At 33.5% G+C, this 13696-nt stretch overlaps 1 protein-coding gene across 1 annotated transcript; it reads right to left on the reverse strand.

Annotated features, from left to right (window-relative positions):
- Window positions 1-1062: 1062 nt before the first annotated feature.
- Window positions 1063-13571, reverse strand: LOC129224528 (TM2 domain-containing protein 3-like). Its single transcript, XM_054858995.1, has 5 exons — window positions 13370-13571; window positions 11537-11883; window positions 7007-7166; window positions 1935-2010; window positions 1063-1275 (listed from the first exon to the last, which is right to left on the reverse strand). Exons 1-5 carry the CDS (start codon window positions 13452-13454, stop codon window positions 1089-1091), a joined length of 855 nt encoding a protein of 284 aa, XP_054714970.1. The 5' UTR covers window positions 13455-13571; the 3' UTR covers window positions 1063-1088.
- Between the last annotated feature and the right edge of the window lie 125 nt (window positions 13572-13696).

Raw genomic sequence — 13696 nt, forward strand, 5'->3', positions numbered from 1 at the left:
ATAATCGTATAAATAACAGCCGATGATCGAGTAACCCGCGTGCTTCAACAATGAAACTTGCACCACGGCAAGATAATTTGATATGTTTCGGTAATGTTTGACATGCAGGGAAAGGCTTTGTGTCAAGGCTGAACTCGATCCGGTAACTTAATGTTTCAGGGGAATGAAGAAATGAAAAAGCGGTCAGCAATGAGTGCTACCAACTGAAGTTTAGGGTTAATCCATTGGAGTTAGGGTTACAATTTCAACTATCAAAATATCACCAAACAGGCAATGGCTTTGTTAAAATGTAGAAGAAGAAAAGCAACTTTCATCCCCCGCCCCTTGAAGCGCGACTTTCTAGTAACTAATAATGTCTAATATGAACAAATTCCTGAATTTTTGATATTTCGTACAAACCAAGTTCAACTGTGTCTCAAAAGATGTGCTAACACCCTAGAAAGGTGTGAATAGAATTGCTTACTCTGACAAAAGTTTTTCTTTTAAACTTTAAAAAAAATATTTCATTTAAAAGTTTCTCATATTTTAGAATTGGGCAGTGGGGAGGCAGAAGCAGTCCATCAATCTTAATTTACCAATGCAAAATAAACATTTTCCTTTCCAATTTAATGTACCAACACAACCATGGTTCAGGATCCAGCAATGAGTTAAGATTTTGATTTCAAAGAAATTAAGAAAATTAGTACATCAAAATGATTTTTTTTTTCTTTTGGCCAATGGGGAATCGAACTCACAATCTTCGCATTGATATGGCACTGTAACAAACTGATCCAATAGGCCTCAATTTCTGGATGCAGCACTTCAAAGAAATGTGTAATAAAAAACAAAATAAACTTTTTTTTTTGACAAAACATCTAAAATGTTACTTGTTTGTTTATTGTTTGCCAACAGCGGTGTAAAAAACCTTTAAAATAATGCTTTACCAATGAATTTGATAAAGTATTAAATAAGTTATGGCACTTCCATAAAAAAAAAAAAAAAGAAAAAAACCTTTGAGAAATAATATATATATGACGATGATGATAAAGAATAAAGTAAATATAAAGAACATAAAATTTACATTTTTATTTACATTAATTAGAATAGAGCTACATTTTGAGAAACTCATTCCGGATATACAGTGAATGATCTGCTGGTCCAAGATATCCAGTGGCAATTAAAATAACATCCACTAATGTCCATACACCTAAACCGCCAAAACTAAATAACTTGCCTATTCCTTCTTGCCACATACCAAGATAGAACCTGTCCACGCCAAAACCTCCAAAGACAATACTGAAAGCAATTTGGAAAAATAACTTTAAATTCATAAAAATCAGAATCAAATAATCAATACCTCTATCAGCAGAATATTAATTTTAATAAAAATAAAATATTTAGTCTGCTGAAATAATTATTAAACATCAACAAAAACACCATGATAAACTAAATAAGATAACTTACAAAGGTATTAATCTGACACACACACAATAAAAAAAAACTTATAAACAATATTTACTCGTGAATAAGTTGACCCCTTAACTCTTTAGGGTAAATTTTGGAAAAAAATTTATTTTTGAGTAGAATCTCTTCAGACCAGGGGTGCAAGTGGAAAATTTCCTGAAGACAGTGAAATTTTCAGAAACTATGAGGAAGCTCGAGCTGTTTTGTTAAACCAGAGTAAAAAGACTAACCTTTTTATCTTAAGCAAGCCCACTTCAATTTTTATTTTAAATACTTATAACTTAATAACAGATGACTGAATAAGGGTTGAATAATAAATTCAGTAATTATTTTTAAAAAGGGTTGCTTAACTAGAAAAAAGACTTGTAAAGCTTATAACTGCATTTATTTCAAAATATAAGTAAGAGGCATTAATAAAAAATAAGTTCAACATCTATAAATAACTTTGGCTAAATATACAACTATGTAACAATAAAAAAGTCAAATATTACCTCAAAAGTAAGGCAGTTCCCCAACTGTACCCTTTTGTCCAATTGCAAGGAACGTGTTTAGAAAATCCTCTGCTCCCTACAAATAACAAAACAATCAAATAAATTATTAGAGAAAGTTCTTGCAATCATCAGGGTTCAGGGTTGATGTTAATAAAAGTTGATTGTAAATAATTAGCAGTAATCAACTGTATACAGCTCTATAGGAAAGAAACTCAAAATATTTCCTGCTCTACAAAAATTGAAAAATTCTTCCCGACAGAAAAATTTAATTTTGTTTCTAACACATTCTATGAGCTATTGGTGGATCTTAAAAATATTTTCATTTTGTGTCACGAGCATCACTTGTGGATCAAGAGTATTTTCCACTTAACCCCTTAACGATCATATTATTTTTTTAAGAAAGCGGTTTTAAAGGTGCCAACTTTTTTTTACTAAAAAAATTATGTAAATAAAAGTGTTTGTTCAATACACATATTCATATTTGATTTCTTATTTTATCTTGAACTTTGTACGCTCTAGCCCGGAAACTGTATCATAGGCACAAAAAATAAGAGAGCAATATACGGTCCACACATTAAACTCTGGTAATAAAAGGTACCATATATGCTCCCGTATAAGTCGATCTTGCGTATGAGTCCACCCCCCCCCCCTAACTTTTGGAAGAAAAATCAGAAGAAAAAAACGAAAACCCGCACATAAAGTCAAACACCTAATTTTGGAAAAAACGGGAGCGTTTGGTCACTAATTTTGAATTTAAAGGTTATAAAAAGGAGAAAAAAAGTAATGAACATTTTTATGTTAAAAAACGCCCGGTTTTTATTCTTTTGCACCAAAAGGGTTCACTTTTGCGATAGTGATTTTGATTAAGGGTTCAATTTTGCTCTTACCATTTTTTTTACTTGTTGCTTTTATTTTGATTTTATATCAATAAAATTTTATGCTCTAGCTATATCATATTATTTTCTAAAAAATTAGCAATAATTCGCAAATATCGGGAAATTTAGCGAATACCCCGCACTTTTTGCATAGTCGGTCGTTTACTGTAATTATTTACTCTTTATTTCACAGTCAGACCATGTAAAATCATAGCAGAACGTTTAAGTATTTACTTCTTTAGCATCTGCTGAAAAAAGATGTTTTTCAAGGAAAAATTGGGGAAAATTTTCGGAAATTCTGCCCCACATATAAGTTAACCCCCTAACTTTAAACTCATTTTTTTAAATAAATTTCTCTCCTTATACAGGAGTATATATGGTATTGCTTTCAGTGAAAAAAATGACTGATCGTATCACATGATATTTGTTTTTCTTAGTGTGATGGAGCAATGATTAGTAATAATTACTCTTTTCTTTTTCATTTTTTAACAATGTCAAAAAAAAAAACTGAAGTATTATAGAACAAACCACACATTCATAAGAAAAATTGTTGCTTTTGCTTTCTTACGAATTTTTAAAATGCGTCAAGGACTTTTCGGACACCCAGTATTATATATTTATCAAGAAGTATTGAAATAATAAAAAATTATAACTGTACTTTACATAAAAGTAAGATACTTTTTTTTTGGAAAAACAGATCTGAATGCTTTTAATGAATTCAAAGAACAGGAAGCATACAATGGTGTGCAAAAATTAAGGACGAGACGGTTTTTTTAATATAACTTTGTACAAAAGCTTTCCAAATCAACACATTTAATACCGTAATATCCCCAATACGTAAGGACATGTGTAATGTAAGCAACACTTACTAAAAGAGAAATCAGAGGGATAAAAAGAAGCTTTATTGAAAAAGTAGCATGGAACGCAATGCGGCTGAAGGCCGAAACATCCTTGTGATGGGTGTCCAGCAAGAAACATCCGGTCTTTAGTAGGGGATATGATCTCCCCCGACTGCTAGGCAGGTTTCACAGCGTCTGCCCATGCTGAGAATGAGGGTGTCAATGAGTTGTTGAGGCATTGCTGCCCATTCGTCTTGCAGCGCCAATCGAAGCTCCCGAATCGTTACTGGTGGTAAGGTACGAGCTGCCAAGTGTCTGCCTAGAAAATCCCATACATGCTCGATGGGATTGAGATCCGGAGATCGTGCCGGCCAATCCATACGTTCAATATCCTCACTCTCTAAGAGCTGTTCGGCAACTACTGTGCGATGACATGGTGCATTGTCGTCCATGAAAAGGAACTGGGTACCCATAGCGCCTCTAAAAAGACCCACATATGGGAGAAGAATCTCGTTACAATAACGGGTCCCGTTGACTGAACCTGCGTTGAAGATGTAAAGGTCTGTACGACTACCAAGCATGATGCCTCCCCAAAGGAGAACACCGCCACCTCCATACCTGTCCCTTTCAATGATGTTCAAGGGATGATTGCGGCTTCCCCATTCTCTCCAGATGAGTATGCGATGAGAATTGCTACTCAGACTGAATCTGCTCTCATCTGTAAAGAGTACTCGTCCCCATTCATTGTCTCTCCAATTCCGGTGTTCCCGGCACCAGAGAGAACGCCTTCTCCGATGGGCAAGCGTTAGAGGTACACACCGTTTAGGGCGTCGTGCAAACAGACCACCACCGTGCAGTCTTCGGGCCACAGTAAAACGCAATATCGGTCGTCCAGTCGCCTGTGTCGTGTGTCTAGCGATTTCTCCCGCTGTCTGCCGCCTGTTTCTTCTGGCCTGTAAGACAATATACTGTTTGACCACGGATTGTATGGAATTGGCAAACATCCAGTTGGGGCGACTCCGTCTGAATGAGGTGAAAAATAAAAATTTTATGCACATATTCCGCTCATTTGAACGAGACCTCAGCTTAATTTAGAGGGTAACATACATCTGCAACATCTAACATCCCTGAAAAGTAATAGATGCTTCCACTTCCGCGTGTAAACCGGATGTTTACCTTTCCATACAATCCGAGGTTAGACAGTACCGCTCATCTGCGGGTGTGGTTCCTCGTGGACAACCACTATTAAACCCCCGGATAGCTGTAGTTTGAAATTGTATCCAAAGTCGTGAAACGATGCTGTGAGCAATTCCGAACTCTGCAGCCACACTTGTCACACTGTGGCCTTCCTCCAACTTCCCAATGATTCGACCTCGGGTAAAAGCATCCAGATGTCGTCTAACAGATTGATTATTCGCCATTTCTCGCTGAGGCAGCAACTCAGTGTGATTTTAACTGCTATACGGTGTGCAATCTCTTTGCCAGAAATACTGATCTTACACCGACAACATGCTTTATACAACTCAGACACTCCCCCATTACGTCTGCCTGCATATCTGCGCATGTGCTACCGTACATCACCTTACTTAATCTCCTGATTGGTCTTTCTGTCCGCTCTGCCTCTTCGTTCAGCTGATATGCTAATTTTTCGACTTCGTCCTTAATTTTTGCACACCAGTGTATATAGGGGCAGTAGCATAACTATGGGGTCTAGAGCTACTGGTAGGGTTGGCCGGATTGGACCCAATGGGTTTTTGAAAAACCCTACTTAAAAAAACCCATTATTTAGCCCACTTTTGGGTTTTTTAAAATTTTCTGAGAAGTTTTTAAAAAATAATAATTAATTTAAATACTTTCTTAATTTAAACTTCTTTTTTATTTGTTCTTCACCACAGACAATGGACACAAAAAATGAATTTTGAACTTTAATTGTATTTCTTAACTCTTAATGGCATTACAAAAAAAATACTTCAAAGATTTTAAATAAATGTATTTAACTTTTTTCTTAACTGGTCTCTATAAATAACTCAAATTATCTTGACTAAGTCCTGTTGCGTCTGATTTTCTCAATGTTTGTAGATTGTATAGAGGAAACTACTCTAGCTAAAAGGCTTTCATGTGAATTATTTTCTGCAAACCAACACATCACAAATCTTGAATAAACAAAATATATATTTTTTTAGAAATTAACAGGTTTTTCAAACGGTCGACAGAAAACAGAACAGGATGTACAGTATTTTCATTATCTTACGAAAAAGTTGAATATCTCTTACTCTGTGCACAGAAATAGAAAAACAGGCAACATAAAATGCAAAGAAATGTCTTGATTAAGCTGAAATTCAGTAAAAAGGGATTTAAACTACTTGAGGTTCTACAGTAGTTTTGCATAACAAAATGAAATACAATAAAGTAAAATGCAAAAAAAAAAAAAGTAACTAAAAAAGAACAATAGATTTTATCACTCGAGAAGTAATTTTGCCTTAACTGTTGGTAATCATGAAAACTAAAAAATCTGAAACTTCGCCATTCTTGGGTTTTGTCATCTTTTATACTTTTTTCCAGAAAATGCTGAATTTTAACTAGTTTTCCAGCTTTTTTTTCACCCGAAAACAATTTTTGCGCTTTGTCCATATACTTACGCTACAATATGCTACTAGTACTCCACATTTTCCCTAAAAAAAGACAAAAAAAACCCACATTTCTTTTAAAAACTCAGCTTTAGTTGGGTTTTATTTAAAAAACCCAAAAAACCCTAGGTCCATGGGCTTTTTAAAAAAAACCCGGGTTTTTGCCAACCCTGGCTACTGGCAAACTAAAGAAATTGCACCCCTTCCCCCGCAGCGTCGCCCACATGGGAAGTCACTAGAAATCATTGTGACCTTTAAAAAAAAAAAATAATAAATTTTTTCTCTTTCTTTTTTTTCTTTTTTTGGAACATTTTGATTAGTTGATTCGAATAAGAGGCAGCATTGTAGTTTTTTTTTCTTATTTTGCTTTTTAGAATTGTTTTCAATGATGCCTTATGTTCCTTCCCAGTAGATGTTATGTATGAATCTCTAGTTCTTTTTCTTGCGAGATTTTTTTTTTCATTTTTTTAAAGCATTTTTCAAATTTTATGATCAAAAAAAGAAAAAAAAAACTTTTTTTTTTTTAACAGTTGAAATACAGCCCCTCTGGCTGCAGCGCCCCTGACGAGAACCACTCCTGCCAGCCCCTAGTAACGCTACTGTATAGGGGGCACATAACATATAACAATCTCTGAGAAAATACCCTAAAATCATTAAATGAAAAGTAATATATTTATCCAACATTTTTTTAAGGGGAAAAAGATCGAGTTATAAATGGAAAACATACTTACCGAGACATAAAATGTGTGGTTTAACATTGCATTTTGCAATATACCTCTGCCGTGGTGCACTAACTACATGACAAGAAGTATTTCTTTGGCATACATGTTGGTAACTAGGTGTCTGATAGCAATACCTACAACTATGACTTCTTAAAAAAGTTCGATTCCCCTGAAACAAAGAAAGAAACATGATACAAATGCAAAAACATTCAATTAACAGCATAAGGGGAGGTGGGGCACGTTGGTCTGCTTTTTCACTTATCATTTTTTATCTAATAAAAGAACTTAATGAGCAATTTGATTTTCTATAATAAGTTTCACTAAACCCTATTCAACATCACAGATTTTTTTTTTTTTTTTTTTGGAAGAGTTGAATTGATAAATTTTTTATGTTAATGTTTTAACGGAAACTTGTAAAGTGGAATGCAATGAATGTTTTTGATATTCAGCTTGCATTCAAAAATCGCTTCTCTTTATTAATTTTTTGGCACTGAATTAAATAGTGCAATAAAATACAAGGTTGCTAATGTGTGCTGAAATATTCATTAAATTTACACAGTGCATAACAGGAAAATAATAAACAATAGAGGATAGGACGAAAAGCAATTATTTTTATAACACTAATTTTTTTTATTGATTTGTTTGTCTTTTTACTTTTATCTCAGTATACCATTTTTTTCTTTTTATACACTTAAGAAATCAAAACTGTTAAATGTAAGATGATCTATCTTTCAAAAGGGCTCAACATTGACTGATCACTCCAACCTGTGAGCAAGGGAATTGAATGGACAAAAATGATTTAACTGTGGGAATGATTTTCTAAGAGGATAAAAAGTATTCTTCGGTGCCTTTTTGACCATTGTGACCCTTCAAAACGACCAACAAACACAGAGATATCCCTTTGATGGTCGGTTCTTTTATCATAACTCTGATGACTTTTAAATCCCTTCTGAGTGTCCAGATATCAGCTGCTCAAGCGTGGGAAGTATTTTAAAGATAAATGATTGCAAAAGATCAAAACTTGAGGCTAATCCCCTATTTCCCTAAAGGGTACTTTTGTGCATGCAATTAAAAGAACCCAGCTGAGTGAGGAATAACAGAGATGGCCTGGGCGAATTATTCCCTAAGGAGGTGTCCCCCTTGGTGTCTTGCGGTCAACCCTTCCACATTATTTTCTTACAACAATTCAGTTTGAATCAGAAAGAAATTTCAAAGCAAGCTTTACTGCTTGTATTTGGGAACATGTCTTCAAAAGAAAAAAAAAATCTCGCTTGAAATCGAGTCGGATTGTTTTTCTTTTTTTTAAACATACTTAGATAAATTTTAGTTAGTTTCATAGGATTATTTACTAATTAAAGCAATTTGATTATTGAAAAAGAACCAAATATTTTATTTCTATTTTTAAAATCTCATAAAAGAAGGTGCAATTAAAACATTGGAGCTATTTTAAAACAATAAATAAAATCTGAAAAAGAAAGGGAGAAAAGGAATTCATTTCGTATGAGTGAAGCAAAAAGAACTCAAGACATTATCATTTCATTTGTACTGTAGCATATATTTTATGTTTTGCATGGTCAACTATTACGTATAGTCAATGCAGTCGTCATAATTTTTGTTTGTGAAATAAAAAATATTCAAAACTGTATCACTAAAAATCCATCAAAGGGTGCCGGGAATATAAAAAAGTTATAATTTATGTTTGAAAATATCATGATTTAAAAATAAATAAATAATAAATAATAATAATAGTATACAAATAAATAAAAAGTGTAGTAAACACATTATAATTTAAAAAAAACATACTTGTACAAAATTAAGATGTGTAAGATATAATTAAAAAAAATAATATTGTGTAAAATAAATTATAAAATTTGAGGATTTTGAAAAATTTAGTGAAGGATGCTTGTGTAAGAAAGTGGATATTTGATAACAAGAAAAAAATATTTCTGTTTCTTTGCTTTATTCAGGCATAGAAATATTGGTAAATATGTAAGGAAATATTTTCACTCTTGTTCATCAGGAGTTCAAATGCCAGAATGCTAAGAAACAAAGCTTCCATGAAAGGATAAAAATATAATGCCTGATTATTTGAAGCATTATACGTGTCCCATCTAAGAGTCATTGAAAGGTTAATATCTTAGTAAAATAAAATTAATTACAACAAGTTTCGTGAAATACTATAAGTTACATCCCTTTTGTCTAAGAAAAAGAGCTTGATTACCGCTCCCCTAAAAGCACCAGAACCCAACAGAGAAGCGCAATAACAGGGTTCTGCCCCTGGAAGCATCGCCGACACATATTCGGCCGAAGCAAAAACTGCTAGAAAAGCCGTGACGGCACAGGTTCATCGAAGGCAGTTAGGAACCATTTTCTTGTGATGCACCTGAATCAGCGGGGGCACTTTTAACACAAACTGCGCGGCCGATCCTGTATCGGCCGGGGCAAGGAATGGGTTAAAAAAAATGGTCTCCAAATTTCGTATGACAAGTTGGTCCACAAGTTGATTTTTTAAATGAAAAAAAAAGGTAAAAAAGGGGAAAACCATAGTTGAAATCTTTTTTCTTAAGTTATGAATGATCTGCGAGTCGGAAAGTTTCTTTTTTTTTCAAACAGTTAAAAAACCAAGCTCTGATTGGTTTGGGAATTTTTTTAGAAGGTTTTGCTGGGTGCAAGCCAAAAAAAGTCAAGAAAAGATGCTCTATAAAAAACAAGATAGTCACTATGAATTTCTTATAAATATCACAAGTCTTCTGCACAAGCATCATAAAGGCTTCATTATATACACCACTCTGAGCAACTTCGATTCTTTCTATAGAAGAAAAAGGTCACCATGAAGCTAATAACATTCATAAGTTTAAATGTTTTAAAAAAAAAAAAAAAGTTCTGACAGTTGTTTCCATGGAGAAACCACAACAGCATACCATAACCGCCCTTTAGTTTGAGTTTTTCAAATGTTATTGTCATTGTCAGATTTAATTAATAGGGAAAACATATGAGAGGGTAAATTTTTCTCATAGTGACTATGACCAAAGTTACCCTTTGCATTATGTGCTTAAAGCCAGCTTCTAGAGCACATATCTGCAGTATTTACAAATGTAAGCACACACTGATAAAAAGAGAAGAATTGGGGCAGATATGACTTAGCCAAAGACTTAATCTATGCGTTTAATCCTGTGCGTGTCTATCTGTGTGCAGTGTCTGTACATTTGTAACCCCCTCTCCTCCGTATTGGCTATGTCTACCAGGTCAATACAAGTAACATGGAAAACAGAACTTCCAGTGGAAGCCATGCCGCTCTGTCTTCCCCCTTAACAGGCTGGACATCCAGGGTTAAAGCAGTAAAATTATCAATTGAGGCAGTGAGAAGCAAAGGGATGCAAGTGGCAAAATTAAAAATTTGGAGATAACCAGTACACATGGTAGGTGAACCTCTCCTCTGTCTTGGGACAAGAGATGGTACTAGTAGCCCTGGTAATTGCTGCTATACAGCATGATTTAGAAAAAAAATTCAATGAAAGCCTACCTAGGAGCTAATCTTTAAATGTGTTTTACTCAAAACTTGAAAATGTCTACTTGCATTCCTTTGCTTCTCATTGCCTCAATTGTCACAAACCACAGGTGACGAACGCAGCTGGGAAGCAAAGTGAGCAGGGAGTGGAGCCCTCTAATATCATTAAAATAGATGAATAGCATAGCAAATGAGCATTGTCAAAATAGTTAATGCACAGGCAAACATTCAATTTCATACTTTACGTGTTTAAGGGGAACCAAGAATTCTTTCATCAAAGTAGAAAGGTCGTGAGGATATAGGTAAATTGAAAAAGTCAAGCTTTTTGCATTGATTAAAATATGATCTTTGAAACCCTGAAACCATGAGATAATATAGATACATATGTGCACAGCCATGTTGGTCACTGTACAGACACATTCACTGTAGATGAGGGCATCGTCTAATAAACATTAAAGTTCTCACTCTTTGCTTCTGCTTTGTTTACAAATTGATATTATTTATTTAATATATTATGACTGTAAAACCTTAAATGGTTTTTAAAAATTTTAATTTACAGTAGTATATTGACCAGAACTTGACGCTAAAATGTGTCAAGCTATCGAATTTCTGTTTGAAATATCAACTATTGCCCATAAAAGAGGAGCATTTTCATCACGTGACTGAATTTTAAGAATGCAACATCCATTAGCGATGACATAGTTTTCCCTCAAAAGCTGTCAAATTGCTCCCTTCCCCCCAGATTGCTGAAAAATGCTTAATGTTTCGAATTTGTTCCAATTTCTTGTCATGGATTGTTTTGAGTGCACAGGTAATTTTAGTTACTGTGTGCATAGTAGTCTCTGTTCAAATTAATAGAATCAAACTGAGGATGGATTTTTGTTTGTTTGTTTCTTTTTTTGTTTTTTGAGAATACTAACACAAAAAAGAAAGAAAGTTAGAAAACGAAAGCAATTTTCAATCATATTAATAGCTCATCAGTTTCATAATCATATATTTACTTTTTGAAAGGAATATAAATAAATCACTACCTGGCATCGAGCATCATCTTTTGCATCGCATGAAACATTGACATCCTCTCCATATACACAGGAATAATTAAAAGTACATTTGATGCAGCTAACTGGCAGTGATTCACAAAGTTTCTCAGTATGGCACTGATCTGATAAATTGCCATCCGTGCTCATGCTTGAAGCTGTAGTACGATTGTTGTCTGGTTTCAAACTGTTTAAAAACTGAATTAAAGACTCAGCCTGAGGTTTTGAATGTTCAACAAAAAAAGCTGTTGTATTTTCAAATATTTCAGGGTCTTGTGCAAGCATGTGTCTTTTACCAGAATGACGAACAGCATGCGATGAACTAGGAGCAAATATGCTATCTGTAAATAGAAAAAAATTAATTTCAAACTTCAAAATCACATAAATTATAGTTTACATGCGAAAAAAAACACTTAAATTTTTCAGAAACAGAAATTATGCAATACTGAGTTGAATTTTTATACATGCACACTTTATGATGTCTCATTTTACTACATACTTAAACAACAGATTATTCATACATACATAAAAAAAATACATATATATATCAATTTCAAATTGCTCCCCCTTCTAAAATTTTTTAACAGAAAATATACTGCGCAAAAGTTCAGCATACATAATCGTTCATGAGAAGAAAAAAAAGTTTAAAGCGCAAAGTAGGAACAAAAATTGCAGACTCCTATTTTGTTGTTACAAAGAACCCTTTTTTAAATGTAAGAAGATGTCAGCTTGTGAATGGAATGCATAACTTCGCTTTCATTAGCTCACATCTTTTTACATTGAAAAAATATGTTCACTGTAATTCCAAAACACATGCCTGCAATATTTATGGCCATCTTGTGCTTTTAAGGCAATTTTGTTTCCTTTATTTTTGATAATTTCTTCCAAGAATCTTAGCAATTATCTTGTTCAACATACTTTTAAATCTCATACAGTTTATAAAATTTTAACAAGTTTAAGCAAAGCTTTAAACAAAAAAAAAACCTACTTGATCTCCATTGTGAAGTGATGTATTGCAACAGCACGATGTAAATATTTCTACATCACCTAGCATTAGAGTTTACTTACGGCTAAATTTGCACCCTTTAAACTCTAAGTAATTTTTCATCTTAGGCTCCTTTTTTTATAACTTTCGAACTGTCGGTTGGCGCAGAATAGTCTCTTTAAAGCTCACGCTAAAACTCTACTGTACCAATCAAATTTTCTACCAATTGTTAAAAGGGGTTGATTGAGCATAACACCCATCACAATTACAAGGGCAGGTCAATGGATTATAAACACAGCAACCATTTCCTGTTTGGGCAAAAGCACGATGGAGAGTTCCAATCACGAAATGATTTTAAAGTGTCTATAGAAAGAATAACTGTAAGGGCATCCCCTGCCTAGAAATATTTATTTTAAAATTTCAAAAAGCAATTCCAGGCAATTAAAAATGCCTCCTTTGATGATTATTATTTAAGGAAAAAAATTCCTGGACTAAAACTTTATTATTTTAATAACTATAAAGTATTGAACCTTGATGCGATTCCTGGCATTTTTTTCAGTCGCAAAGACACTAGAGCATAGACGAGACACTAATGTTAGCCAAAATGAAATTATTGCCGGCGAAAGCGTCAAAATTTGCCAAGTGAAACACCCGACTTCTTTTTACTCAGTTTCCTTAAATTGGTACTCTGGAAGAAATGCAAGTTCAATGCAGGATTTTAAATTTAGGAACAATATTTATTCAAACATTTTAAATCATGAAAATGTTGGTAGAACTGCTTGTTTTCTTTGAATATTACATGTTTTTGCAAAGAAAGTAAGCTAGGGGGAAAAAATACTAACGTTTTCTAGAACTTCTTTCTCCAATTCCACCAATACACAGGACGAGTAAAAATACAAAAGTAATAACTTGATTAACCTTTTTCATCTGTACTTTGAATTAAAAAACTACTGAAAAAGTTATAAAGCTTATTGTTTATCAAAACATTCATTTATAATTCTTGCGATAAACAAGACTTTTTTACATCACGGAATCTTGTTTACATTGCTGACATGCCGGATACAGTTACTTCTTCATTTGTTTAACCCTAATGTTTTTTTTTTTTTTAAATCTCAAACTTCTCAAAATAGTAGTTTATGAGTAAAGTTAGTGTTCCTAATCTCCATAAT

This window comes from Uloborus diversus, chromosome 6 (assembly GCF_026930045.1).
Source record: "Uloborus diversus isolate 005 chromosome 6, Udiv.v.3.1, whole genome shotgun sequence".
NCBI classification, from domain to species: domain Eukaryota; kingdom Metazoa; phylum Arthropoda; class Arachnida; order Araneae; family Uloboridae; genus Uloborus; species Uloborus diversus.